This window comes from Anastrepha obliqua, chromosome 1 (assembly GCF_027943255.1).
Source record: "Anastrepha obliqua isolate idAnaObli1 chromosome 1, idAnaObli1_1.0, whole genome shotgun sequence".
NCBI lineage: Eukaryota > Metazoa > Arthropoda > Insecta > Diptera > Tephritidae > Anastrepha > Anastrepha obliqua.
In genome coordinates, this window is record NC_072892.1 from 85198118 (window position 1) to 85223218 (window position 25101).

Consider the following 25101-nt stretch of genomic DNA (forward strand, 5'->3'; position numbering starts at 1 on the left):
TTGGGCCCACTAGAATGAGAAGGAAACGAGTGGCGAGCGGTATAAATTCTCTTAAGCGGTTATCGCGCCAATCAAGAAAAAGAAATATTAAGTGAACTAAGAAATTCTGAGTTAGATTTTATTTTCTGCTAGATTTGTAGCCAAATGTCGCCCAATGTGCATCTTTGATCTAAATGCGATATCCTAACTATATTGATTTCAGCTTCGAAATAAAGCGAAGAAACGCTCAGAACTCTTTTTAGCAAATATTATATTACAAAAGCTTTCGGGCTTTCTTACCTTTCATTAAGCTTCCACGGCCGCAATGAATTTTGGTAAAACTAATATGCCTTTATATTTTATATTTTAGTTTGGCAGAAACATTCAAATGATAATCATCGCTACTGTGTGCAGAATAAAGTGGAAAAAGAATAGAATTAAAATTTGGCAATAATACTTTTACAAATTCTAAAAGATCATTTATTTAACATATTCACACATACACACATACACGCATGTTACAAAATTCTTGAACTTGACTAGCCAACTGCTGTTTTAAACAAATAAACTCTGCAAAGTAACACCAGAATAGTAAACCGATCATCACGTTTCATAATTCATCAGAATGTCATTGACCTATAATAAACCTTTGAATATACCCATAACAAAAATAGTCAAACCCACAACAACAACAACGGCAAAATCAACATCATTGCATACTTTGTTGTTGCTTATGCTAATTAATTTGCTGGTCATCGTTCTCGGTCCAACCGTATCAGCACAAAGTGGGGAAATCAAACTGACAGCAACTGTGGCAGCAGATCAGTATGACTTGGATGAGTATTTGAATACGCAAACGATACTGATTGACACCCTAAGGCACTATATCGGAGCATTGGAACAGAAAATTAATGTTTTAAAGCGGTAAGTATTTTATTTATTTTAAGAAGTTTTCTATTTTTTCTACTTAAAATTTTAATAATTAACCAAATGTGTCCTCAGTGCTGTAATGTCAATTAAAAAACAAAATTCAAGTGAAAAATGTTTCTTGTTTGATGAATGAAAAAAGCGAGGCTTATACTTAGTCTTGCCGTAAATTCTGTAACAAATTTTACAATGAATACGGCGAGAACAAATTCGCAGGAAAAAGTTGCCTTATTTTTGGTTTTGTTCGTATGCATTGTCTACTCATAAAATATATGTATGTACTTACTCAATTTCGTGGGAAATTTCGCTTGTTAACAATGGAGTGGGGAGTTAAAGAAGATGACATTGCAGTGATTGCATTACAAAAGTGTGGTGAAAGTGCAAGTGAGATTTACGAATTGCTGAAAAAACTTAATAAATCGTCTCTCCCGAACGTCTCAAGTGACAGACATAAAAAGAAGTGGGCGTCCTCGCGTGGTTCGAACCAGTACAGCCATAAAAGCCGTTCGCGAAAGAATTCGCAGAAATCCCCTTGGAAAGCAGAAAATCATGTCCAGGGAAATGAATGTATTGACCAGATTCACGTCAAGACTAATTAGAGATAATCTCCACATGATAGCCTTCCGTCGCTCAACTGGTCATCTTTTGACAACTCGTTTAAAAACAATTAGGCTCGACAGATGCAAGCAGCTTCTTAGGTGGCACGCGAGAAGGTTTTAATCAAAATCTATGTTAAAACTTCTAAAGACGCAAAAAATGTAGTTCCAAAGTTTCAAAGTGGCCACTATCCAGCCTCCTAGTTTGGTGGTAAGACGTTATATCCTTTCATTTCTGGCGAGAAGGGGTTACGACCGGGTAAAAGTGTACCAGGAGGATGTCTTAGAAGACATGATGAAGTAGTTGAGCGTTGGATCTTCCAGTAAAATTCCGCTCCACCCATAAGGCAAAACCTACCCATCTGTGGTTAAAAAACAACATTTCATAGTCGCAGAAGATTGGCCGTCTGGAAGTACAGATCTGAATACATTGGACTAGAGTTTGTGGTCAGAATTGGAGAACATGGCTTGTCGAAAACCTCGCAAAAATTTATTGAGTCTCAAACAATCTTTGGTTCAAGCATCGATACCAATATCCATGTTAACCGTACGTACTGCAATAGATGAATGGTATAATCGTTTGAAGGCTTGTGTAAAAGCAATTAGTGACCATCTCGAATGAAAATTTAAATTTTTTTAATATTTACTTGATTAAATAAAACTAACTTCATTTAAGAAGCATTATAATTTAATATCTATACCGCACTCAACTTGTAACAGAACTTATGGCAGGACTAAGTATATTAAACATGAATTTTAGACGAATCAGTTTAGCGCGCGCTCTGTAAGAAATTTTGCTTGCAGAGTTGCAGAGTCCGCCCAGCTGCGGATAAGTAGAAGATAGAGGAGGAAACTTCAAAGGTTAACAAGCCCGTGCCTCTTATAAGTGATGGGTGCCCAAATCAGACATAATCCATTGTTAATTAATACGATGAAACTCAACATAACTCCAAGACCCTTAAGCAATAACTTGTTTTCAATATTCTAATATTGAGAAACTAAGAACCGCCTAAGCAATTTAGACCGCGTTCAAAAACTCGTGATTCTGTTCCTTCTCGCATTAAGCGGCGCCAATTAGACATACAAAGCGAAGCCATGTCCTGCTATGTCTGTATCGATAGTAAAGCCACCACATCTTTTTTTTCCAAATTATATTCCGTGTTTTTTAGCTGCATGAGAACTGTGAATATCAATAACTATGGTTTGACAGCTAAAAATGGCAAACTGTGTTGAACAGAAAAGTAACGCCCGGGCAACGCTTCTAAGTTGTGGAAATTTACTTTGGAAAAAATAAATCTGTTCGCAAAGTTCATAGAGCACTGGCGGCATCATCTGTCCTTATTTATTTCTAAATGAGAAAGAAGCTACCGTTACAATGAATGGCGAACGCTATCGAACCATGCTGACCGAGTTTTGTTTCCAAAAATAAATCAGCTAAACATCGAGGACATTTGATTCCAAGAAAATAGCGCAACTTTCCGTACAGCGCGCATAACAATCAATGCATTGCAATATTCAAGCCAGAATTAACGCCATGTGGCCAGATTCATTGGAAAAAGTAATCAAAAAGTGAACTGATCGATTGAACTATGTAACTCATAGCCGCAGCGGATATATGCCGAATGTCATATTCAAAAAAAAAAAAATGCCGTCAAATTATCTACATACCAGATTATTTATAATAAAGGAAAATCATTTCAACTATATTTCTGACTTATATTAACATTTAAAGTTCTCGAGCTCATAAAAAATACCCGATATTTGTGTTGTCGTAGAGTTCACACAGCATATCGTTTTATTGTCTGCAATATTCATCTTCGAAAACCCGCAAAGGTCCACAAGTATTTCGTATTATCTTTCTCTCGAACACTCCTAGAAACCCTTCGAGAAAGGACCTACACTCCATTTTTACTTACAGGGTCCGGCACTCGCAGTGTAACCAAAAAAGGCCATACATTTAGCTTGGGATATTACTTTTATTCAATTCAAAGTAAAAAATGTGTGAAAATAATACAAAATTAAAAATCAATTTTCTTTTGCTCGATATGACCATCTTTTGCTTTGACTATGGTCTTGACATGGTCCAGAAACGAGCCGCAAGCTACCCGAATGTGACTTGTTGGTATTTTGGCCCACTCGCGGGCAATGGCTTTTTTCAGCGCCTCGAGGCTGGTGAATCTTGCTCTCTAAATGGCCCAAAGAGTATAGTCAACCGGACTCGCGTTTGGTGAATTTGAGAGCCATTGTGTGGACGTTTTAAAGTTTGGAACGTAGTTTTTTTAGCCATTCTTGTCCTGTTGAAACGCCTCCGAAATGTTTGTCTGCCCACGGCTTAAAGGCAACCTCCAGAATACTTTCTGAAGCGGCCCAAACCATTACCTGTGGCGGGTGGCATCTCTTGGTGGACAATCGATGACTCAAATTCTCGTATGTACGGTCGGTCAAATAAACCCTATGGTTTTGGGAGTTTACGAATTGCTCAATTTGAAAAAATTACTTTACAAAAACTTTATTTACTTTAAGGTGCTCGAACTCATGAACAATCGGTGGTTGCGATTTTTCAACCAAATTTAATGCAATCACACCATTACTTTTGAAATCCATTACTGATTTTCTTTTTTTGCGTTTACTGTACTGTACTGTCATTTAGTCGCGATCTGAAGTTGGTTACACTTCGAGTGCCGGACCTTGTATTCGAGAAAGATTACCCTTCGAATTTCAAAGCTGAAATTATAATCCGTGTTAATGCCGGTTCCCTAATAAAGTTTTTTGATTACAGGAACAAATTAGTTCACCACCAGATTCATACGCTTCGGTTCTTTGTACAGCTTAGAAAATCTTTTATAAAATAAAAATAAAAAATAATTGAAAAGACTAACAGCGCGTCATTCGCCAACAGTTATATAAAAATAAAAAATAAATAATTGGCGCGTACACTTCTGTTAGGTGTTTGGCCGAGCTCCTCCTCCTATTTGTGGTGTGCGTCTTGATGTTGTTCAACAAATGGAGGGACCTACAGTTTCAAGCCGACTCCGAACAGCAGATATTTTTATGAGGAGCTTTTTCATGGCAAAAATACACTAGGAGGTTTGCCATTGCCTGCCGAGGGGCGACCGCTATTAGAAAAATGTTTTTATTAATTTTGCTTTCACCGAGATTCAAACCAACGACCTCTCAGTGAATTCCGAATGGTGATCACGCACCAACCCATTCGGCTACGGCGGCCGCCAACAGTTATATGCTCTTATAAAATATGGTGCCTGAGCAGCTGAGCTCTGCAGCTAGAACAATCTTTGGCATCATCATAGCCAGTCACCCTGCCTCTGTCTAGTATCAAAAGTCTTGGGAAAGTGCTTTCCAATTCTGACGGAACTGCTTGTACTGTCAAAGTCTTTTTACATAAATTCCCACATCGTCTTTAAAATCATCAAAGGCGTGGGATGTGTCCAATATTTTTTCAAGGGCTTTTTCAATACTGTAATGCATATAATGGACGATTGAACTTCCAGTGTTAAGCCGCACTGACAAGGTCCGATCAGTCATTGTCGATGGGCAGTTCTTCACCTAATATACGCGTACGTTGGTTTTAAAAATCGAGTTCCACGTATGAAAACGAAGGCTACTTCTTCTAATTCAACCAACCTTGATCAACATGATCTCTATAGGCTTAACAAAGTTAAAAAAAATGAATTCCTTCAAATTTTATTATTACTAAAGAATATGTATTTGTAACTATTATATATAAGCACATTTATTAGTCTATCCAAAATTGATTCATGCTTTCCCTAATACTCCAGCAAAACGTATCAAATCAAAGCCATCAACGATGTGGCGTTAACGGATGTTCACAAATATGTAAACAATCCCTTGAATGCGTTGACCATCCTCAAACGCTTCACCTCTGATTGGCATATTTTACAACAACACGCGCACAATGTTAATAGTACAACAGGTGAGTATTCGTATTGTCCGTTAGCCATTCTGTCACAGCAATGCAAACGAACTTCGATTGCCAATCAATGTAAAGGCGAAACAAGAATTCCCCTGCAAGGCTCATTTTCACTGTCAATGCTACTTGTCACTACATTCGTACAACCTCACATATTTACAAACAACTACGTGTATACTCATTTCTTGTCGTAGAGAGTACTGTTGTTATTTTTTACTCATCCCAACCAATAGAAATCGTTCAAAATCTTACGAATACCAGGAAGTCATTGAAATTCCCGAGCGAAAGTGATTTCGATGAAGCAGCCAGTAATCTGTTGCGTATTCAAGGCATCTACCAGCTCGAGCCGGAGCTTTTGGCTATGGGCCAAGTGAATGGTGTGAAATTGGGGTAAGTCATCTCTTAAGAATTGCTGATATACCATGTTCCACAGAAAAACAACAAAAAGCATTAACATCACTTTTTAAAGGAATAATTATATTATTTCTTGAGCCTGATTGTGAGTTTTATATGTGTGCGTAATTTCTTGCCCTGCAGCTCTGCAATGTCCTGGAGCGACTGTCTGGAAATCGGTCGTATATCAGTAAAAAATGGTGATTTTATTATTGCAAAATATTGGATGGAAGTGGCATTAGGAAAACTGCCTACTGAGGAGAAGGTGATGAATGCAACAGAACAATCGCACACAGCCGGCGGCAGAAATGATGTGGTGGAAACAGCTCGCTTAGAGATTATGGAAGCGCTGGTGGCCACCGAATTCACTATGGGTGAGTGTGTGTGCGCACAACCGCAAGGCAATGAATCAGCATTCCAATGATTTTGGATATGCATGAGGGTGGGTCGCTTCTGCATCGGAAAAAGTAGATGTTTCATCATATTCTAATGCGATAATATGTAGGCTTAAGATAAATGCTATTAAGTCCACACATATGATGCAAACCTTCAGAAATTTTCAAAATAATTACATCTGAATTTATCGGATCATAATGGTCAGCAAACAGGGACAAACCTCCGAGTGTATTTCTGCCATGAAAAAGCTTCTCATAAAAAACCATCTGCCTTTCGAAGGCGGCATTTGTGGAAAAATATCAAGATGGACACCACAAATAGGAAGAACAGCTCCACCAAACATCCAATAAAGGGTGTAACCGCCCTCAGAAATTTATTGAGGCCCTTTGTTCTTCACACCTGGAATCGTCCCGCGCGTATTGACAGTGACAATACTTTTCACGTAGGCCCAGAGAAAGAAGTTCAATGGGGATAATTCACAAGATCTCTGCGGTAATTTTTCGTTGTTTCGTGATATAAGGTTCACTGTTCACCGCAACAGCTTTACTGGCATCATTTCCGAATAAGTACGAGTCGCGATTGCAAAAAAAAATTGAACAAATTAACATACCGCAAATAATTGCAGTCAAAGATCTGCATCACCTTTGAATCATCGTATATTGTACAGGTTTATAATTATCCCAAGAAAACAACATATTTTCATTACTATAAAAATATTTGAGGGAACAAATGTCGACCCACCCTAATGCGCATACCTACTTATGAATTGCTTTGAATATTAATACATTTACGTATGTATGTATTAGGTGTGTTGAAAAAGTATCGCGAATTTTGAATTTTCGCAGGTTACATATATTCGAATTTCTTTTTTTTTGTGGCGTTATTTTGGTACTCACGTCTCTCACTCATGCCAACGAGTTCGGCCATTTTGAATGTTTAGTTAATTGTTGACCGCTAATTTGCTTCCACGTGTTTCGGCTCGTCTTCGATTTTTACCTATTCAAAAAGATGGATCAAAGAACCTACATATCAAATTTTCTGTGAAAAAGGATTTTAAGTGCGCGGATGCATTTCGAATGTTGACTGTGTCATACGGGGAAGCTACTTTGGACCAAAGCAACGTTTATCGGTTGTACAAAATGTTCTCAGAAAGCCGAGAAGATATGAACGACGAAAAGCGTGCCGGACGCCCGAGCACTTCAACAACAGACGAATAAATTGATGAAGTGAAGAAAATGGCATTAGTCAATCGTCGAATCACCATTCGATTTGTTTCAATTATTTGGGCATGAGACTGGTCGCCCCAAAATTCTTACCAAAACTGCTCAATTTCTACCAAAAGCAGCATCACATGGGCATTGCTAATGAGATGTTGGACTCTGTCCGCGACGACCGAAATTTGCTCCAGAGGGACATAACTGGTGACGAGTCGTGGGTTTATGGTTATGACGTGGAAACCAAAGTTCAATCATCTCAATGGAAGCTGCCGCACGAACCAAGACCGAAAAAAACGCGCCAAGTTCGGCCGAATGAAAAAGTTTTGCTTACCGTTTTCTTCGATTGCAGGGGCGTTGTGCATCATGAGTTCTTGCCACAGGGTAAAACGGTCAATAAGGAATATTACCTGCAGGTTATGCGCAATTTGCGCGAAGCAATCCGCCAGAAACGCCCGGATTTGTGGAAGAACAAAAATTGGCTCTTGCACCACGATAATGCCCATGCTCACACATTGTTGCTTGTGCGCAACTTTTTGGCCAAAAACAACACACTAATGATGCCACAGCCACCGTATTCCGCAGATCTGATCCCTATGACTTTTTCTTGTTCCCGAAACTGAAGAGGCCCATGAAAGGACGAGGCTACGCTACGATTGACGAGATAAAAACGGTATCGAAGGAGGAGCTGAACAAGAAAAAAAAACAATTTTTTGAAGTACTTCGAAGATTGGAAAAAACGTTGGCACAAGTGCATAAAATCTCATTGGGACTACTTTGAAGGAGACCAAAAAGATATTAATGAAATAAATAAGTTTTGAAAAAACACAAAATTCGCGATACTTTTTGAACACACCTCGTACATACAAATGGGCTAAAGACGTACCCCAAATTGATATGCAGGCATATCTGCTCTGCTCTTACAATTGTTTTTAAATGCATTTTGTTGTAATGAAGCCGAATAAATAAAATGTAATGACGAATGTAAATGAGAGAGTAATTGAATCTCGCTTTTACATAAATGAAAATGTATGTACGCTTTCATATGTCTGTATAAGTGCTTGCGTATGTAAGTCTTATAAATGCTTATAATTTTTTAGGTAACATTGTTGGCGCACTGGATATGGTTAATGAAATGCTACAAAAGCAGCCCAAAAGCGAATATCTGCGAAAAACCAAATTAAAATTTGAAAATGAATTAGAAAAATCTGCTGTAAATTCTGGTAAAAAATCAAAGCGACTTGTAAAGAAAAAAACGGTAAGTAGATATCAAATCTTTTACTTTATTTATAAAAAATGAATGTAGTGCTCATTTTAAAAGTATGAAGACGAAGCAAAAGGCAATACAGAAAACAAGGCATACAGCCTGGATGTTTCAAATAATTCGGAGTGTACGGCTGCTCATTAGGGTACTCAAGTAGATTTCTCTCAACTTGTACTGTCGAACTAATTTTGAAGTATATAGAGATCTGGTCAATATTTTTATAGATATTTGACCACAGAAACCGTACTATTTCCTCCCCACGTATTCCGCATAAAGTATGAAGTTATGTATATTATAATATTATATATAACGTATAACGATTACCTTCGGCTACAAGTCCTGATCCAGACATAGTATAAGGATAAAAGTTATTCAAAGTTTCAGATCGGACGCGGTATTATGATTAAGCTATTTAACAATGATTCTCAGTGAAATACACATTTTAGATAAATAAATAAATTTAGCAGTAGGGGACGGAATCATTCTATCCCTTTCAACTGCTTGTTGGTACGAGTACCTGATTATACGAGGGTTGCTATTTATATTGCTGGCCTTGAGCACTTCTCGTATTGTCAGACGCCATCTGATGTATATATTAAAGTTAACCTTAGAAACCGAGGTAGATAAAAAAATTAGCAGTCTACTTAAATTATCTAAACTGTGTATTAAAGAGAAAATATAAAGTTCTTAAACTCTCCATACAAATACTTGATATCGTGCAAACACTTCGACCAAGCAGGGCCGTAGGGAGCATATCCGGGCCCCGGGGCAAAATTGCAAATTCGGGCCCTTTCCAATTATGTCTAATTCATATAAATACGTATAATCTCGAGTCCGGGCCCCTCTGAAAACTCCAGGCCCGGGGGAAAAAGTACCCGATCCCCCCCTCTCGTCGGGCCTGCGACCAAGAATTGATCCTGTATAACTATGGATTAATTTCTGGTATATGTGCAATCTACAGGATCAGTCAAGTCCAACCTCATTTAACTTATATTAGATCTGCTTATCGGAACTATAAAAATGTATCTCAGCAAAAAATTGGAATTAAACGTGAATATTTTCGTTCAATTAAATTGAGAACATTTTTCACAATTTTAAACCTGAATAAGACAAGAATGCGATGATAAAATAAAGTCAATATACGTTGAGTAAGTACCATTCGTTAGCCCCGTAAAAAACGGATACAATGAATTTTCTCGTAGTCGCTGTTCACTGACCTACAAATTCAGAGAACATCGTCGAAAATCAATTGTTGTGCCAGAAAATGTCGAAGCTGTGCGCTAAATTATTGAGCAAGATCGCCATGTAATAAACCATGAGATTGAGCTTGAATAAGATTTTACATGATCACTTTGTAATAAAAAAATTGTGTTCGCATTGGATCACACCCAATTTAAAAAACGCCCTGAAAACGCAATTGGGCAAAGAACTTCGAAAATTGGTATTGATCATTATGGAGAATATTTAGAAAAAACAGTTTTCCACCATCAATTTTCACTTTACCATTGTTAAATCACAAATATAATCAGCAGACCTCGCAGATGTAATACATCTGAAGCACCAGACGTGGAAGAAAAAACTCTGGATATCATCTTTTGAAGTTTGGCAAGCAATTTTTCCTAGTTAAGCAACGCGAAGCAGTGTCGTTATTTACAACATAGTCAACAAAGTCTATCCCTCCACCATTGTCAGCAAGTACCACATCGATTTCGTGACTTAATAATTTTCGAAGGCACCTTACCGTCTTATTTGAATAGCCCAGCATTCGGCATCGCAGTGTAAACATACTGTGGGCACCATCACAAGGTCGCTGTGCTTATTATTAGATATTATTACAGTAAAGCGGGGTCATTGTAACTTTCAGTAAACTCCTAACTTTCTGATCGGGTTTTCGAATGATGGGGAACGACTCCTCCCCTATTTCTTCAAATAAGGCTTGCAAGGCTCTCATACGCCGCCATTGCTCATACGCATCGTTCTATTCGGTAGTGCTATCTGAAATCAGGAAAGTACGTCAAGATGCGAAGTTGCTGGCTATCTTCTATGTTTCAGCTTCTCGACGACACCAAGCAATGCTTAAACAAGAAGCTTCCCAGAAACATTTGCTGATGCTACATGCAGCAAGATAAGCAAGATACTGATTCAAGCCGACTTTAGGTCTTCAAATCGGATGAAAATCTAATCATGCCTACGAGGACTTCCATTTCGTTTTTGGTTCCAAGTTTTGAGAAACTGAATTTTCAACTATTTGACTAAAAATCCCTTCTCTGCTTACTCTCCCAAAGTCGCTATTCCATAAATTCGACACCGCATATCTAATTTTTTCATAGTATACGTAGGAGTTCTGCTAATTATCTTACCTTCATTCATCTATCCCATGCCTTGGTGGCGTAAATGATTAAGAGATCGCACATAGTGGGTGCGTATTCTCAAGTCATAGTCAGTAAAGCATTTGCTGGGGAATATAGGCACAAGAGGAGGTATAATCTCAGATCGTACGTTTGGACTAAATGGGATCAAAAACGTGATACCTTAGAAAGACTCATTTTGAAAAGTATTATTCTATATATATATGTATATGTACATATCGATGGTTTTCGAGAAAAGCGACACAACTCAAAATTAACTCAAATTCGGAGTTTTGCCGTTAAAAGCAAAAATCAACTACAGAGTTTATATATTTTTATCTGGAAAAGCGTCATAAGCGAATCTTGAAGCAATTCTGAGAGATAGCGTTAGTGTCGTTTTGTCAGCTGATCGAATTGGCGCGTCAATTATCTAGAAAACTGACCCACCTCAGTATTTTGTATTTTTGAATTGTGTCACGTTTCTCGAAAACCATCGATATGTATATAAGTATATGTATGTACTTATACACGGTTTCCGGTAAAGTTGCCATAGATAATTTAATTTTCGCTGTTAGAGAAAACTTTTTTCACCAATTGGTGTTGCCCTTCGGTGGGCTTCAAGCCTGGACCTTACCAAACGGTGCTCACCCACAAGCCCATTTGACTACGGCGAGCACAAATTTGGGGAATATCTCGACACTAACGCGCCAAGTGGATCTAAACAAACTCATGAACTTTCAGAGGCATTCTTTAAAAAACATAGAAATTTCAATGCTCACAACAACATGAATATTTAGTCGTAATTGGGTGAATACTTAGATTAGAGGTACTTACATTACATACATAAATACTTTCATTTATATGTATAAAGGGTCTTGCAAAAGTGACGCCTAGTTGGCGGTATGTTGTAATACCTCTTTTTACATCATCTTTGACATTTGTCAAGTAGATAGATACACGATTTTACACGATCGAACAACTCGATAAAATTATTGAAACTTATAATGAAAAGGGACGACCTTTAAGAACAACATATCGCAAAATGCGTACTCTTTTTGGTGGAAATAATTGTTCGAACGATGAGGACAAAATTTCAAGACGTTCTCAACGATCAGGCATTCATGAATCAACTGTTTGCGAATTAAACATATAAATTTGCATTTGCATCCATACAAAGTTCAATCAACAAAAGAATTGAAGCCAACGGATCATTATGTACGCACCAATTTCGTGAATTGATTTTTTAAATATAAGGCTGGTTTTTCACGCAGAATCATCCTTAGTGATGAAGTTCATTTCACACTGGATGGTTTTATCAACACACAAAATTGCCGCATCTGGGGGGAAGAAAACCCTCGAGTAATTTCAAAAAAATCATTACATCCACTAAAATGTATTGTTTGGTGTGATTTTTTACCTACTGGAATAAATGGCCGGTTTTTCTGCGAAGATGAAATTGAAAGCAGTTACTATCAATGTGCATCGCTATAGATAACTGATTGAAGATTTTTTGTGCCCTGATTGAAAGAATAGGCATAAACGATCTTTATTTTGAACAGGATGTAGCCATAAGTCCCACAACGCGGTAAAATATTGCATTATTGCGATCTAAGTATCTCGGTCGATTGAATTCACGTAATGATGACATAAACTGGTCACCTACATCCCGCGATCTAACTAATCTAACAACATTCGGATCGAGATTACTGGACTCAACATGATAATGTTAGAACGAGTCCTTTAAAATTTTAATTCTCGTATGGCAGTCCGTACTCGGGTTCATGGTGCACATTTAAATGATACCATTTTTCACATATAATCGTTAAGAGTAATTTTTGAATAAAAATAGTGAGACTTGAAAGAATCCAAACTTTTACGTGGTTTATTTTAAAACAACATCTAGGCGCATCTTCTGAACGGCCCTTTAGGTATATATATATATGCATACATACATATGTGTCGCATTTTAGTAATGCATATTTCATATTTAGGTTTGATTTTGCCTTTTCTTGTGCCTCAATTGTACATAGCAAAGATTGCCATATGCACAGTCCCTTTACTGACAATCTGAAAATCTGTTATTGTCAGCAAAGAAAACTAAATGATTGCAGCTCGGGCATCCCATCTCCAACTGTCTATCTATTTGCTTTAACATTTTCTCTACACTTTTATGAGTAGGCACTAAAGGAGCAAGTAAGCTATTTATCATGACAGAGATTTTATATAGATTTGCATACCTACTCGTACATGCAAACATTCATACAAGAATGCGCATTAGCAAATAAACATAGTTCCAAGGAAATCTGTTTACATCGTTTTAAATTTCACATTCCTATGCATTTTACATTTATTCCATACACCTACATACATTTCCCACCATACACATTCAATAAAACTTATGTCTATAGATGCTCAAGTTTGTTGTTTGCGTTATAGCAAAGTGACAAATCCATCGAAGAATTGTTGATTGAGGAGATTTGTCGTGAGACAGCAAATACTGGCGGCGCTACCAGAGGAAGCCACCATATTTTCAATAGTCGCGCGCAACATTGTCGGCTTGTTAGCAGAAATCTGCCTGAGCTGGCGCTGCAACCATTCCAAGTAGAGTTCGTAAGTTTGGATCCCTATGTCGTTATATATCACAATTTCTTACGCGCGCGGGAAATCAGTGACTTGCAACAGATTATCGAAGAAGAATACGCCATTGATGGGGACGTTGTGACAAAGTCGGCGAATTTCAGCGTAGAGGAAAAGCTAGCGACTATGGCAAAACGCTTGCAATTAGCTACAGGGCATACAAGTGCCGATTTCTCAGACTGGGAGGTGGAAGGTTGGACCTTTGAGGATGATGTACGCGCAGATCCGTTGGTGCCAATGTCAACGCAAACAGTGGCGAATGTGCTGATCAATGTGAGTGAAGCGGGCGGATTGTGGGGGGATGTTAAATGTGGCTAAATCAATTTTATCTTCTAACGTTCGTTTGCAGCTACAAACACCCAAGCTGGGTGGTGCTATTGTTTTTCCGCAACTGGAATTGGGCATAGCGCTGCCGCCGAATGCGTTACTCTATTGGACGCAACTGAACGAGCAGCTTGAATACGATTATCGAAGCAAACAACACATCTGCCCGGTGATTGCAGGCATACAACTTGGTAAGATATTTTTAGAATTACGAGACTTTCGATATACTTATGTATGTTTGAATGAGTGCACACATATTTATTTTGCAGTGGCATATACCAGTATTAGCGCATAAGGCACATGGAATTGTCTACAGTGGATGGGCAAATATTTTGTGGAATTTCAAAATTGTTATAACGGATTTGTACAAATTATATGTATATATATAAATGTACCTACATATATACACATTTTTTATTTTTTAAATAAATTTGGACCAGTTTTTCAAAATCAGGTTTATTCATACTTATTTTTACTACAGCCTCAGCTAAAAATTAAATTTTCAAACTTGAAAAATTGTATTTTCATTTTATAGTTATATATGGTAAGTATTCTTCTTTCCAAGCAATGATTCAAGGTATCTATAGGGTCCAGAGTATTGTTTACAAGCGCGCGGAATCCTTTTGCTGAGAGTAAGCGCGAAAAAGGAAAATCGGTAATGGATAATCAAACGTAATATTTAGCTGGAAAATCACAACTAACGATTGTTCGTGAGCTCGATCACCTTAAAGTAAATATAGTTTTCGTTTATCGCACCATTAATCGTTACAATGATACTGGTAGCTTCGCGAAACGTTATGGAGGTGATCATCAAAAGACTGCAGCGTCATGTAAAATGGTTCAAAAAGTAAAGATTCGACTTGAGCGAAATCCCCGACGAAGTGCCAATCAAATGGCGAAAGAACTGAAAATATCTGACCGTAGCATCCGCCGCATCAAAGTCAAGAAGCTGGTAGCTTCGCGAAACGTTATGGAGGTGATCATCAAAAGACTGCAGCGTCATGTAAAATGGTTCAAAAAGTAAAGATTCGACTTGAGCGAAATCCCCGACGAAGTGCCAATCAAATGGCGAAAGAACTGAAAATATCTGACCGTAGCATCCGCCGCATCAAAGTCAAGCCTTACAAGATCCAAAAGGCGCATGATCTCACACCAAAACAGCCACAAGTCTTGAGACTTGAGAGAGCGAAGGAGTTGCTTGGTTTGGTCAACTTCCCAACATTGTGTTTTCTGACGAGAAAATTTTTCAAATAGAGCAATTCGTAAACTCCCAAAACGATAGGGTTCATTAGATCCGACCGTTCATACGAGAATTTGAGTCATCGATTGACCACCAGCACCCGCCATAGGTAATGGCTTGGGCCGCTTGGCAAAGTATTCTGGAAGTTGCCTTCCAGCTGTGGACAGACAAACATTTCGGTGGCAGACCATGGACGTTTCAACAGGACTCGGTACCATTTCACAAAGCTCGAGTGAACGAAGAATGGGTAAAAAACAACGTTCCGAACTTCATAACGTCCACTCAATGGCTCTCAAATTCACCAGACGCGAATCCGATGGATTATTCTCTTTGGGTCATTTTGGAGAGCAAGACCCGAACTAAAATATTGCCCAGTCTCGAGGCGCTGAAAACAGCCATTGTCCGCGAGTGGGTCAAAATACCTGCAAGCCACATTCGGGCAGATTGCGAGTCATTTCAAAAGGTGGTCATATTGAGCAAAAGTAAATTGATTCTTAATTTGGTATTATTTTCCCACATTTTTCACCTTAAATTAGAAAAAAAGTAATTTTCTAAACTAATTTTATGGCCTTTTTAATTGGTTGCACTGCGAGTGCCGGACACTGTAAAGTTTGTTCTTACATTACATATGGCTTGATTTATTTCATGAATTCTACAGGTGATGGGAATATTGACATTGGTTTAAGCTTGTAAGATTTAAATCAGTCACGACCACTAAACCATATCCTTAAATCAATATTTTATAGTAACGAAATGTTACAGAATAATAATAATCGGAGGCGGTCCAATACAGGGAAGATAAAGCGTTAAACTCCCATTGCACAGAAAACGCAGCATCCTTTGTTGAGGGTTTGGTCGAGCTCCTTCTCCAATTAGGCCCAAATAGGTTCATAGGCGGGTGGGCTGAGAAACAGAAAACGCAGGAAATGCTGCTAACTGGCGTCATCACATGCACTCTGCTGTATCCAGCTCCAGAATTGGCGAAATCTTTGGATGTAAAAGCTTATTGTAGGCCATACGAAGCCTTGGACAGACTTTGCACACTGAATGTGATACATGCACTAAAATCACTTCAGCCGAAGCTGCAATGGTGATTGCAAGCATGACGCCCATCGGTAGATGGGCGGAAAAACGAGCGAACGTGTACGTGTAAAAGGAATAGTGTCACACAACAGTAATTATAAGAAAGAACACGTTACACCCTTACGAAAGTGGCAGAAGCGTTGGGAAAACTCTACAAAAGGAAGGTGGACTTATACGATAATCCCAAACATCGAATAATGGCCATGGTTAATTCGAAGCTATAGCGAGCTCAGCTTCGAGCCAACATAAACCGTGAAAAGTCATGCTACCAGAAATGCCTACATCGCTTTAGGCTACACATGAGTCGCATTTATAGCTCTTGTGTCACGAAGAGGAAGTTGCAAGGTTTGTGTTTTTTTATGCCCCCGGTTAACAGACACGATTTAACCGCACTATCAGAAAATCCGCTAATACCAGAAAACTTAGTCGATAACATTATGACTTCAAAGTTTGCGTGGGATAAGATTTCGTAAAAAATCAGCGATATGCTAAATGCATTAAAACACGCGAGAGTGAGTGAAGCATTTGTCTACGAGGTCAACGGCAACTAAGCAGACGATACTAAATAAAGAAAAGGACTCTTAAACTGACGAGAGACAAGTATGGTGGGAGCGGGCGGGTGGGCCCAACTGCGGTTAAGAAATATAAAAAACTGTAAGAAGGTTCAAGTATAATCAACTTTTGATGGACTGCATGTGAAGAGTAACTGACGTGGAACCTATTGCTCAAACCGCCTTCCAACGATTTGTTTAACAGTATTATCGAGAGGGAATCCGTACTTAGACAGTACGAGGATTAGTTCAGATTGAAGACCTAAGTCCTACACTGGCCGGGTGAAGACTTCCGATGCTTCCTCCTCGTAAAAAAAAATAAAACAGGTTCATTCGAGGCTACGAACTCTCAGTTAGTACTACTCGGAACACTACTGCCCTCTTAATATCCTTAATATCGTCTCAGTACACTTAACACACTGTCTTACTTTCTTTTTTGGTCCAAATACGCGCTAGGACTTATTTTCGGAGGAGGACAAAAATAAAAGTATATATATATATTTTTACTTAATATTTATTTTACACAAAATACATCTTCTTAGGGAGCATCGTCATAAATAAAATTCTGAATTATATTCTGATTTTCTGCCAAATCCATTTCCTGTTAAGTTATTGGTCCGAATCTCTCATGTCTTGCGATATAGCTATCGTTAAATAAATACTTCTTGTCTAAGTAGCCTATTCGTAGTGCATTGGAAACATCACTATCAGTTATTTTATCCCATGAATTTTTTACCCAATTCACAACTTCTTGTAAGCCTGGTTTTATAAAATTACCTCGATGATTTCTTCCATGAATTTTTTATCCAATTTACAACTTCTTGTAAGCCTGGTTTTACAAAATTATCTAGATGATTTCTCACCATTCTGTTATCAATATATTCATTGATTTCCATCCGCAAATGATCTTTGAATGGCTTGTTTATTGCAATATCAAGTGTCTGGAGGTAACCAGTCATTCCTGCCGGAATCATTATTTGATCAATCTTCCTCTCAGCAGGAAAGTTTTTCATGTCTTTAGCGCGGTGAGTACGGGCTGAATCCCAAACCAGCCTCTTCGGACCCCTCAGCAGTGGTGGCAGCATAAAATCAACCCACTTTCTTGTAACTGCTTGGGTGCAACAGACTTTTTCACTTTCAATGGCACAAATTCCTGAAACACGTTGAATATGGTATTTTTACATTTAGTGATTGAAAATGGCGATACTTTCTTGCCATCTAGATGAATCGCCAAAGTACAGGTAACACGTGCACTATCGTAACCGGTAGAAGGAACGTAAATTGATGAAGAAGCATTGTGGTGAACTGCCGGGTGAGCTCCTTGGCCTAGGAATACCACGGTCTCATCCATAGCAATCATGTTGGGGAACTGGTATTTCGAAAAATCGATGCCATCAACAAAAACCTTAAACGCAAGTGCACGCTTAACCACTTCATTGTCTTCCTGCTTAAACAATGTTGTTGATCTTCTTAGAGACAGTTCATATCGTTTAAGGAAATTGTTCAACCAGTGTGACGATGCTTTAAGTTCTTCTTTGAGTATATCAAATTCCATTGCTCTTTTTTAATATCAGCCCTGCGCACAACCAAACCCATTACTCTCCTCCCTGCAATCCATTCCCAGATACAATCTTCCATCTCAGAAAATAATGGTTACCGACCTGATCCAAATCTGAGAGAAATAGAGAAAAGGAAGGTCTCTTGTGCGTTGCAAAGATTAGGAAGAGAAGGACTTGGATTCACTTGGAAATGTCCAACTGGCATCAAGAAATGAAGAAGTAGCTCACCTTTTATTCATTGAAGTTCCACTGGATCATGCAAATAATGTACAATGGACAAACCAAGTAAGAATTACATCATAACAAATTAGTGTTTTGAGTGTTGAAATAAGCTGGGTAAGACTAGGGAGTGTACTTTCTTTATATCGGCTTTTAAATACCTAAGAATTTATCTTTATTTATTATAAAAAGACGTTGAAGATATTATGAAACACAAAATCTTTCACATTATTTATGCTTGAGATATATCGTCCCCTTAGTATTAAAATAGCCTATAAATTTTTTGATGTTTTGAGAAAATGAATTTCAAACTTTTTGTCGAAAGTAGCTCTCACTCAAATCTCGTTATGTCTGTAAATATTTATTATTTTTTGACTGACGTTTTGACCCACTTTGTGGAACTAGAATTTGACAAAATTTTGACCACATATAAAATCGACGATGGAGAATCCAAAAATTCAATAAAAAAATAATAGCCTATGAGCACATAGGCTATTGTTATACTAAGGGGACGATATATAAATAGATTTATCCTCAATGCTGCTATCTACCCGCGGATTTATTTCACTTTGTAAGTACGTGGAAATTCGGGCATATTCATATATAGGGTCCGCCATATAACTTTACGGAATTAAAAATGCTATAAAAAAGAAACTACTCAATATTTTTCCAAACTGCTTTTTTTTATTTTGAAGTACAATCCTTCCGGTTAATGATGGAACACAACTTCATTCAAATGGCTACCTCGGCTAGCCATGCACCATCCCATACGATCGGTCCAATTTTTCAACACATTTTCGATTGTATGCGGCTGTATTTCAGCTATGACATCGCGTATGTTGGTCTTCAGTGCATCAATTGTTGCTGGTTTGTTGGCATAACACTGGTCTTTGAGGGCACCCCAAAGATAATACTCCAACGGCGTCAAGTCGCAGCCTCGAGGCGGCCAAACGATATCACAATTTCGGCAGATAATGCGATCTTCGAAGACAGTGCGCAAAAGATTGATCGTAGCATTCGCTGTGTGGCAAGTAGCGCCATCTTGTTGGAACCAAATGAGCGTATACACAACCATTTTCGTTCAGCGGAAGAATAAAACTAATTTTCTGTCAAATCAGATGACAGCTAAGTGTTACCATTCTTCAAATAATACCTAGTTCAAATCCGTAACGAAAGATGGCGGGCCGTATATTTATATTTTTGCTTCGCTGGTATTCGTAAATGCTATAACACATCGTTCGATTTGCTGCCGTGTACACCGGAACGAACAAACAAAGGCAGTTCGATATGTGTCAGGTGTATTTTTAGCTGTATGAGAACTATCTATATCGATAACTATAGTTAGACAGCTAAGAATGCAAACTGTGTTGACAATTCTGTTCAGTAAGTGCCGACTTACACACATAGACATCTGGAAGGGAGACACTGGAAATACTTTTTTAATATTTCGTTCGCGGTCCCTCGGGCAAAATTGTTTTCAGCAACATTTTGACATTTAATACTTTAGCATCTTCTGATTCGGATATATTCTACAACCCGCTTACATGTAAAGCGGAGAACGTTCGACAAGAGTTTCTTAAATATTTCAATGAAGAATGCAAACTGGTTAAATAATAAATAATTTGTTGTTTTTTTTTTTGTTTACATATATATATGTAGTACTTGAACAAAAAAAATGTAAATTTAAATCCTTCCTATTTAAATAACTAACTTAAAATTAGCATGAGTATCTAGAAATGGGGTAAAAATTAGAACTCAACATAAACATGGCCCATAAGTTTTTTAAATTATACCAACAAAATTAATCCTGCTATTCCCAAACAGCGTTCTGATGTTTGTCATCGTTGATTTCTTCCGTTTGATTGAAAACCAACACTGAACTCAGAACTTTCTCCCACAAAGGAAGAAAACGAATGAAGCAACTGTCAAAAATTGCTTTAAGATTGGAAATACGAATAAGAAACGCAAAGCGCGTACCCAGTATGGAAGGCAAAATCCCCTCTCTCTTCCTTCACCCTAGAACAAAATTTTTCCCTTAAAAATGTTTCCCTGTGTAAATGGACACTAAGGTTTGGCAAGTGATAATAAATCGCTTAAACCTATATTAGAATAACAATGAAGAAATTTAGTTTAAAAAAATAAAAATCTTCACAAAGTTTATAGATGGGTAAAGAGATTTGAAGTGCGGTTTCACGTAGGCATCATCATCGGTCCTTATTTCTTTCGAAATGAAGAAGTAGCTGCCGTTACGGTGCATGGTGAGCACTATCGAGCCATGCTGACTGAATTTTTGTTTCCAAAAATGAAACAGCTATACATCCACGACATTTGGTTCCAACATGACGGCGAAACTTGCCATACAGCGCGCATAACAACTGATTTAGTGGACTGATAGAATGGACCACGTAACTCGGGGCGGGGGAACTGTGCCGGATATCATATTCAAAAACTGAAAGCCAGGCCAGAAAAATCTGTTTTGTAATATCATTTAAAGTCTCCAGCTCTTAAAAAATACCCGATACTAATGATTTTTTAAATTTAAATATCTTAAAATCATTTATTCCCATTTATTTACAGTGGAATCTATTTTAATTCAATATTCGCTAATAAAAATATTAGTTTTTGGAACATTTCAAAATCGTAAATTTACATTAAACTTTTACGACTAAATAAACTCATAGTTAAGAAGGTACTCCATGAGATATGAATGTTGCAAATATTAAAATTTCCTCTCTAAGTAATTAAAATAAAATATAATACAAAAATTAAAACCTTAATTGTTGTTAAATTATACAAATTAAGTCTACAACAGGTGAAGCATCAAAATTTATGCAAACGAAATCGTTTTTAAATATCTCTTCCGCAAAGCGTGGGCGAATTCGTGCATTGTTCTGTTTTTTGACAATTTTATTTTTCACTAATACCTGTTACTTTTTCCTTTTGTTTGCTTGCTCTAACTTCACGCTTTTTTGTCACGTTTAGCTAAGCTTACTAATAGACGCCATAAAACGAGCGTAATTTAAAATATAACAAGTTATTTTTTATGGAAATACTAGCTCAGACTTGATTCGCGGCTTTTAGGTGATCAGTAAAGATTATCAGATAAGCTGTAGATAAGCTGAAGCTCTGCATATTTCATGATCGATAAAATGTTTGTGTGTCATTAAATTTTGCAGACCAGAGCTAAGAAAACGTAGATCATGAAAAAAGAAATATTGTAATCACAGTTAAACTATTTTTACCCCATACTTACATCTTTCATGTTAAAGAACGGTACTGAAATAAAAGTATATCAAGATATTTTTCGTTCTGCTTTTTACTGCGTAATAGCCCCACTCAAGGGCTACGACGCTAGTGCTAACACTAACCTGAGTTTGAGACTTTCCCGTAAACGCAACCTAACGAAAATGAGTGAGAAGTACGCGGAGCGTTTTGAGGCGGTATTTTTATGAACACATTCGAAAGATCCGAAATTATCTTACGCCGCGGCTGCAAAAGTGATTAAAAAATCAAAAAAGTTTAATGTGGTGTAGAATCAGCGGAATTAAGTATACAAAAATGTTGATGACTTTTCCGAGCGCGGTTTGAAGCGAGGGGCGACAAAAAAGCAATATAAAATGATCGTCCAACATTTTAAGCGGGACTCTTCTTTCTGACCAAGCTCGCACAAATCTTGCTACAAAAGGAATAGATGTGAGTATCAACACTATCGAAGGAGGCGAACATATCCTACCGTCCCACATCATCAAAACCACTGCTCTCAGAAAAAATACATTGAGAAACAATAAAACAAGAAAATGGCATCACAGTAATGGACTGGCCTTCCCATTCCACAGACGCCAACCCCATTAAAAATGTGCGGGGAATTATAAAAATACATCTTGCCGGAAAGCCAGTCCACGATTTAAAGCAACTCGTGCGTCAAGTTCGCGAAATTTGGCCCTCTTTGTCGACGAGCTACGCAAAAGCTGGTTTAAAGCATGCCGAGAAGATGCCAGGCTATACTCGACAACGATGAAGACTACATGGCTTATTGAGTAATTGTGACTAGTAGTTTTGTACATTCTTTCACGTAAAAAACAAATTAAATATATATCTTTTATACATCATGCATAATCTCGTTCCCTTCTTTCTGACACAGACTGTAGCTTTTATTTTGAACAAAATTTACACAACATTAACTTATTATCTATAAAACAATTCAATTCAATTGTTGTGAATGATTTTTTTACACAACATTAACTTATTATCTATAAAACAATTCAATAAAATTTGCATTAGCTGCAGTCACACCCTCGATCAGGGTCCAGAAACGATTGCTGGTCCGAATCAAATTATTCTTTTTCATATTGACCATAACGGTATTAAATGTAGGCTTCAGAGAAGAAACGGTGTTATGGTATAAGGAAGCTTATTGGTTTCTTGCTCAACTACGGCCCATGTAGTCCAGAGAGTTAAGTTCTAGAGAGTTAGGCGGCCATAAGTTCGGTGCTATGTGCGCATGGAAATTATCAGCCATCCCATCTTGTGTCATCACCGCTTTGTGTGAAGGAGTAGAGTCTTGCTGAAAGATGTATGATCCGTCACCGCGTACTATCAATCCCGGATTTCAGTACTGTCTCTAGAACCTAAGTATATGCAAAAGAATTGACTCGAAATCTTTGAATAAAGAAGTGAGGTGACATGACATGTCCTTTGTTGCTTACACCTAGTCAAGCGGCCATAAGTTTGATGTTATGTGCTACCAGGAATTTATTTAGTCAGTAAAAAACCATAATAGTACGGGATCCGGCTGCAGATTTGGTGTAGTCATCGAGTACATGCTGAAATCCACATTTTTACCCACATTTATGATTAGGAGAATAAAAATTCACCACGGTGCCAGTAGAAATGTGGCCGAAAGTATTTTTAATTAAATTATTGTTAATTCATTTTGCGGGAAAAATTTAATTAACCAAGTTTTGAGATAAAATATCGTTCGGTTTACTGCAATAGGTGTAAAGACTTAAAAAAACCGTAGTTGCCGTTGCGCGCTTGGCCGCACCTCTCCGCAGCCAGGTATAAACAGATATGATTTCGATATATTTATACATCCATAACGTATATTGATCTATTATAGATCAAAATATAGCTAATTTTTTTCTCATTATTATGATATACGGTAACCTAATTAAATCTGGCCGCAAGTTAGGGTTGCTAGCAGTTAAAGATGGGAAAAATTGAAGGTTGAGTGAGAGGAAGCTAGCGCGTAACATCACTAGTCTAACAAGGATAGCGATTGCCAGCTGTACGACATTTTAAGGCTATTGCGCATGCGTCAGATACTGGTGTTCTCAAATAAGCAGCTGCGACATTTTCATCCGAACCTACAAACCACGTTGTTTTGGAGCTCGTAATATATAACGTTTCATATATTTCCTGTTTATTCCATTTGTGTGTCTAAAACTATCAAATAAATTAATCTAAATTAAATTTGATAAAGATGAAGTCGTGTATTCTGTGCAAAAAAAAGGCAATGTACTGGATTTTGAAGATGCCTCATTCAAAAAGTGCTTACAAATGTTATTGTTTCGTCGTAAGAAAAACTATAAGTATCACGACACTTTATTAACAATTGAATCTACCGAGGATTTTGGATATCATACAGAGGGCCATAAAAAAATTACAGTTTTAAAACAAAAATATAAAGAAGAATTTGAAAATTTTTTCAAAACACTTACAGTAAGTAAAATTTCAATTTAATACAAAAAAATACAGTTTATAGTTATAATATAAATTATACAGTGCTAATTTCGAAGTATTTTTCGTTAAAAACTATTATTCTTATTTTCTTATTTTTTCGGAAATACGTTGTAACGCTATACCATCTACTAATGCCGTAAATATTACATTTCTCGGACAGGTAGAATTTTTGAGGTACTTGGATCTTCTTGAATCTTTCTACAAGCCAACAATAGAATTATTCACCATTCTTATATGGAGAAATAAATACTATTACTTACTTTTACCTTCAAAAAAAAATATCAAACTGTCTATGTTTGAAAAATTAAAAAAAAATAAAGATTACACGCATTTATATTCTTTTAGATTGACGCGATATTTTAATTTATTTATTTTCGAAAACGCAAAAAATATTACAATAAAAAATTATTGCATCATAAATTATATTATAATTAATTATAGCACAATATTTCTTGTAATTTACAGATTCCAAGCCTTCCTTCAGGTCTTCATGAACTAAATATTCCTGATGTCAGTTGTGATTTAGTAAGTGTATGTTGTATTATCAATTTTACGCAAATACAAAAAAAAATTCAAGAAGTACGCTTTTTCTTACAAAGGATGATGAAAGTGATAGCAGCGATGATAGTATAAATGAAAGCTCCGATGATTCAGATTTTTAAAAATAAGTCACGGAATTA

At 37.3% G+C, this 25101-nt stretch overlaps 1 protein-coding gene across 1 annotated transcript; it reads left to right on the forward strand.

Annotated features, from left to right (window-relative positions):
* The first annotated feature begins 460 nt into the window (after positions 1 to 460).
* Positions 461 to 14458, forward strand: LOC129252656 (prolyl 4-hydroxylase subunit alpha-2). Its single transcript, XM_054890950.1, has 8 exons — positions 461 to 903; positions 5300 to 5454; positions 5685 to 5841; positions 5989 to 6218; positions 8555 to 8712; positions 13503 to 13976; positions 14053 to 14218; positions 14297 to 14458. Exons 1-8 carry the CDS (start codon positions 605 to 607, stop codon positions 14320 to 14322), a joined length of 1665 nt encoding a protein of 554 aa, XP_054746925.1. The 5' UTR covers positions 461 to 604; the 3' UTR covers positions 14323 to 14458.
* Positions 14459 to 25101: the final 10643 nt, after the last annotated feature.

Coding starts and splice junctions, on each gene's coding strand:
- LOC129252656 (XM_054890950.1), top strand. CDS start 605: ATGTCATTGACCTATAATAAACCTTTGAATATACCCATAACAAAAATA. Junction 904..5,299: donor AAAATTAATGTTTTAAAGCG/GTAAGTATTTTA, acceptor CTAATACTCCAG/CAAAACGTATCAAATCAAAG. Junction 5,842..5,988: donor GTGAATGGTGTGAAATTGGG/GTAAGTCATCTC, acceptor CTTGCCCTGCAG/CTCTGCAATGTCCTGGAGCG.